Source organism: Colius striatus, chromosome 3, assembly GCF_028858725.1.
Source record: "Colius striatus isolate bColStr4 chromosome 3, bColStr4.1.hap1, whole genome shotgun sequence".
Classification (NCBI taxonomy): domain Eukaryota; kingdom Metazoa; phylum Chordata; class Aves; order Coliiformes; family Coliidae; genus Colius; species Colius striatus.
In genome coordinates, this window is record NC_084761.1 from 88,386,769 (window position 1) to 88,392,768 (window position 6,000).

Genomic DNA, 6,000 nt, shown 5'->3' on the forward strand with positions numbered 1-6,000 from the left:
TGTGAATTTGTGTCATGACATTTAATTTATTCTAATCTAAAATAATTCACCTAGTATGTAATTAGGTCTGCAATTCCTTTTTTTTCTTGCACTTAAATAACAGACATTATGTTACCCTATTTCTGGGAGCTGATAAGAACCTAATTTTCTCAAATCTCAAATTTTTAACCTACTCTGTTCTTCTTACTACAATTTCAAGATGGTAATGAACTGAAATGTTAGATTGCTATCCATATTATAAACTCTTGAAGGTACATTTAGAATCCTAAAAGCACAGCCATGCCACTTAAACCTCCTAGACATAAAAAGCAGTGAATGGGCTCCTAGAAATAGTTTCAGCCAAGACCACTGGCAAGTATATGGAGTGCAGCTGAGGAAAACCCTGTGTGAAAAAATCTAATTACAACATACGTAATAATGCATTTGGGCTGTGTTTTACTATGCCACATGATCATATGCTTTCTAAATTTAAAATTATAGCATAAGTCTGCAGCCCATGTAATACAGAATGATGGTTCAAGGTATGTACTACTGAGCCACTTTACATTACATTACATTATATTACAAACAAAGCCATGTTTACCAAATCTAAGTATTCTATAGCTAATGCCAAATCTTTGAGTTAAAATGACTAAATGGGGTTGCCTGAAGCCCTCTTGATACAGATAGCTAATGATGTGGTGTATCAGCATAAGAGGTGGCACAGAGTGAGTGAAGGTTTCTGGAGTAACCAACACCAAACCCTAACAGCTGACTCCACCTCAAGAGTAACAGGAAGAGCGAGGATTTCTCCTGGATTGCCAAACAATGCAGCAACTCCTTGAACCTTATGTGGGGCTGATTTTAGAATTGTATCACACCCTTATTTTCTTTGCTGAACCAGAAATATCTTTCTCTTACAATAAACACCAAACTTTGAATTACAGCCGTTCCATAGTAATTTTGGTAGAAATCTTTTGCAAACAGTGATTTTAGTCCAATTATGGCATTAAGTTTGCTGTACAATGCTTGTTCCATTGATGTTAATGCAAAATTTCCAGTGATTTTGCAGAATAGATATGGGCTCCTCAGATCTAATTTATCATGAAAATTGATTGTAAATGGTTTACATCATCCACATAGACATGCAAAAGTCAAAATTTGGAAACATCAAAGCTAAACCTGTACTTAAAACTGATATTCCTAAGGCTGACAGTTATAGTTTCAAATGAAAGCTAACAACTCTCTGAGGTTTTTTCCACTCTCTTTTTTCCCCAAGATGCTATTTTTATCTTGGCTCTGTTCATTTTTGCTTTTTCATTTACACCATGTTTGGTGCAATTACTGAGACAGAATTGTGTCAAGTGTCCTCTGTTAACTAGACTGTTACTCACTAACTTTTCTACTGGGTTTATAACTTGACAACCTATTTAAATTGGCATTCTAAATATTATAAAGATACAACTTCATACTTCAATACTCCCTCTTCTAGACTCCATTCTGTTGCTACAGAATTTGAACATTTCACAGTATTTCATGTTCTTCAGATTGAAATTAAGGATGAGTAACCAAGGATAGGATTCCGACGTGAAGTTTAATCATCTCTAATGCCAATTTCACTATCTGTGTTAACCATTTTCATTCCATTTAGAGACAGACCCAGGATTTTCAATTCACCCTGAAAGTGCTCTCACCTGCACATCCGGTCACCTGCCTTGACCCCAGCATTTCCCTGGAGAAGTCAGACATGCTGTCTGTGCATGTTTCACCCACAGACCACATGGGAACATGGATGATCCGTGCACATGGGCATTCCTACACTTTCAGTAGAAATGAGTAAGACCCAAACCAGGTTTAGCTGAAGTCTCCAGCAGGTGCCTGACCCCAGGTCTTGCCCTGTTCTGAGAGGGAGCTTGTTTCCCTCTTTCTTTGTACCAGACTCTCCTTTGGCTCGCTGTAAGGATGTGGTATGATTAAGCATGTTGACAGTTACCACATAATTGTAGCTATTCAACATCTCCCTGTTGTTGTGACAGAGGGTATATTTAGCAGCTACAGTTACCCTCAGAAATGAAATACACCGTCAACTCTCAAAGCATCCCCCTCTCCCCTATACACAACCCTGTATTTGTCTTAAAGACTAATATTTTGTGATCCACGGTGCTCTGAAGTAACCCCCCCCTGCTGCCACACGGCACAGATGAATGGTGAATGGCCAGAAAACACAATTCCGAGCCAGTTCTCCAATTCTGTATCATAGGATAAATTACTTTCTCAATGCCTCAGGCAACTGGATCCCTTCGGGTGCCTAGCTAGGGCTCCATGATTTTCACCACCTCTATCACCAGGATATCTCCACCAGCAGAAAAGGCCGAGCTTTCAACCCAAATATCCCCGTGTGAGGAGCCTTTAATAGGGGCGGGGACCAGCACCCTACCAGCCGCCCTCACGTCTCGGCTGCGGGGTCGGACCGTGGGGTGCGGGCGCCGGGGGCACACTGAGATGTGCCGCGGGCTGGCGACAGTGCGGGCACACCGAGCCGGGCCGCGGGCTAGAGGCAGTACGGGCACATAGAGGCTCCCGCCGGGGCTGTGCGCAGTGCCCGCGGCAACGGCGGCCCCACCGGAGCCGTCTGGCAGGGTCCGGCATCGCGGCGGCAGCCGCAGTTCCTCCCGCTCGGCAGCGCCCGCGGCTGCGGCAGCTCCACGCCACGACGCGCACAAAACGCACAGACACGCGGATTTTCTGCCTTTTTCCCGAGGTTACCGATTTTCAGCCGATCCCCTCCTACCCGCACCGCGGACAGCGGCCGCTCCGCAGCGCGACGGACCCCGAAGCGGAGCAGCCGCAACGTCCCCTTCCACAATCCCAACGCGGGAGGTCTCCCCGGAGCGCGCCTACCTGTGCCGGTGCTCATGGTGCGCGGAGGGGCCGCGCCCGCCGCCGCTCCCGCCGCCGCCCGGCACCGCGCCCCGCGCGCGACACCCCCCGCGCCGCGCAGCGCACAGCGGGCAGGCGGCGCCGCCCCGCCCCGCACCCCTCCTCCCGCCGGCAGGTGCCGCGCCGCCGCCGGCCCGGGAACGGCACCGCACGGCACCGCGCGGCGCGGCGGGCACCTTGGGAAGTGTAGGCGGCTCCGCGCCGCCCCGCGCCGCCGCCGCCCGCGGACTACATCCCCCTCCGTGCCTTGCTGTGGACGGGGGAGGCTGCGGCCCCGCCGCCGCTGCTGTTTCTGCGGGCAGAGCTGCTGCAGTACCCCCCCACGCCCCCAATCGCCACCCGCCACCCGTTTCGGCGAGAGACGCGGGCTTCTCGCACGCTCCTGCCCGCCAGCTCCTCATTTAGCTCCCCATTCAGTCCTCCGGTGCCCTGTCTCGTTTCCCTGCCAGGCTTGTGCTCGGTTTGTCTGGTGCTCGAGCCGGGCGAATTGGTGCACAGGTGCTGTGGCACGTCCCCCCGAAGCGCGGGGACTGCCGATGAGGGGCTTGCGTTGTTCCGAGGCGCAGCCGAGGCTCAGGCAGCGCAGCACCGCACCGCACCGCGAGGAAGGCATTTGACAGCAAGTCCAGCTGTGCAGAAGGGGAAGGTGCTGCTTTCTGGAGGAGGTGAACTCTCACTGATCCGTCATATTTGATAGTACAAGGACATACGGTGTTTTATTAAAGCCAGCTTGATCAGTATTTCATCAGTCTGAAAATCTACCTTAGTTCAGAAAGAAATGATTGGGGGGGGGGGGGGGGGGTGAAAAAGGAGAAAAAGAAAACATCTGTTCTGACAAGCCCAGAAGGAGCCAGCCGTGGTTACATAAGCGTTTGGTATTGTATGGCTCCTTCTAATGCTGACTTCATACTGGGTCTGGGCAGCTGGGAGTTACTGTTACAGCATCAGTCTCTTTCTCTGTAGGTTTTCAAAACCCACCTGGACACTTTCCTGTGTGATCTGATCAAAGTGAACCTGCTTTAGCAGGGGGCTGGAATGGCTGATCTCTAAAGGTGCCTTCCAACCCCTACCATTCTGTGATTCTATGAGGAAATAGGGGCATGAAGACTTTCTTTGCCATTATATTAACATACTTAGGCTCTTTCCCACCAACAGTTATCTAAAAGATAAAATTTAACTAATTGTTATAACCATTAAAACCTGCACAACTTTCCTGTCCCACAGCAGTTACTGAAGTGAGATGAGCTCTGCAGTGGTGCTTACATGTCATGATTTGATGGGATATCATGGTCCTCAGCTCCGTGTGATTACAGCAGCACAGTATGACTCTCGTGTCATCAGCTGACATGAACTGAGAGCCCCTGGGAGATAATCACAGCCACTGGGAAGGATATGGACCTGCCCTCAGAGCAGCTATACAGGATCAGACAATGTAATCCAGCTGACAATCCAACTCTGACAGTCACCAGCAATGGGTATCTGATGAGGGAACTTCTTGAGCCAGATGGGTGTTTTCTGTATTGAAGAACCTTCCACAAATTTTCTTCCATTACCTTGTCCAGTTGCTGTTTGAACCTATGCATGCTTTGAGCAACTACAGTATTGTATGCAAGGGATTTCATAGCTGAACTCTGTGTTGTGCAAAGAACTGTCTGCTTTTGCTTTGATCCTGATACTTGCTGTCTTTATTTGATGCCCACTCATTCTTGTAGTAGAGGTAATAGCAAATATCATTCCCTATTCCCCTTCTCTGTGTCACTCATGAATTTATACTGCGCTATCAGATTGCATCCTTCACTCCTACTTTACTTAGTCATTCCTTAAAACTGGCAACAGTACCATGCTGCTGTCACTTTCTGACATTTGTATTGGAGTTGCATCATTGATAGCAAAACACCCTGCTTGGCTGAGAGGTTTTGATTCTTGTTTCCCATTCTACTACCCATTTCACACAGAGTTCTCCTGAGCTGCCCAGCTGTACTGAAGCATGCTGATGTGCGGAACAAACTCTATAACACGGTTAAGGCTTATAAAGCAGGTATGTATTGCGCTGGTGGGTGCGAGGGAGATAATTCTGCCCAGCTCACACACACTATTGTCTAACAAAGGGCTACGTATAGGGTACAGGTAGGGGTATGCATAAGCGCCTATTACATATTCATGACCTATCCCCGCTCCGTATTGTAATAAGTCCTCTTCGAGCTTACACTTGTTCAGTGTTTCTGGTAGATTTCCATGCCATGGAGCAGGATGCAAACAATTCTGTTTTCCACAGTCCAAGTCCTTCTTATCTGCAGCTGTCTGCACACCAGCTTCTTAGTTATCTGCTCTCAGGGTCTTCAAGGCCTTTACTAATGATTGGTTCGAATTCCAGTGAGCTGAGGTTTCTTATCATGGTGTTAGTTTACAGTGAATCGTGTCTTTCTAATTTTCTCAGGCCTTTCCCTTCTGTATGTCTGCTTTTGCTCATCCATGCCAGCTGAGTTGCAGTTGGCCTTGTAGAACTTCATTAAGATGCTGGTATATCCATGTGTGTATGTATGTTTCATGTCCCATTCATAGCAATGTGTTGAGAGTTTCAGTTGTGGCTGTGAGGCAGGAACCATCTTTTCTGTTCTGCATTCATGTCAATGAGATCTGGCTTCCAGCATCGCTGCAATTTGTGTTTTTAGTGATGAACTGTCTTTGCATATAATAACAATCATTAGTTCAAGGCAGCCTTTGGGTGATGCTAGTAAGCCTGTGGCTATACACAAGTGTTGCTTTAAAAGCTAAATTAGACATAACTTGTTGTATTGAAAGTGGCAGGCATTCAATCCATATTGGATGTAATGAAGAGGAAACTGCTTTGGGCTTTAAGGCTGCTAAAAAGTAGTTTGCCCCTTCTGCTGAGCAGCAGTGCAGAAGGAGACTGTATGCTAAAGCTCTGGATTATTCATTGCAGTGAGAACCTCAGGGCCATAAAAGGATTTGGAAGTCCTCTCTATCAGTCTTAGAAACAACTGAAAAACCCAGGTCACTACAAAGACGCTCAGTGTCTTCATGGTGCTGGACTTTAGGGAATACTGTGAAAATCGGGTC

The 6,000-nt window shown here is 47.6% G+C and overlaps 1 protein-coding gene across 1 annotated transcript in view; it reads right to left on the reverse strand.

Annotated features, from left to right (window-relative positions):
• ABLIM2 (actin binding LIM protein family member 2) overlaps nt 1-2,957 on the reverse strand; it is a 153,494-nt gene extending 150,537 nt beyond the window's left edge. The window contains exon 1 of the mRNA XM_061993292.1: nt 2,881-2,957. Coding sequence (XP_061849276.1) covers nt 2,881-2,896 — 16 coding nt within the window. The 5' untranslated portion in view covers nt 2,897-2,957. The remainder of the gene's footprint in view (nt 1-2,880) is intronic.
• Nucleotides 2,958-6,000: the final 3,043 nt, after the last annotated feature.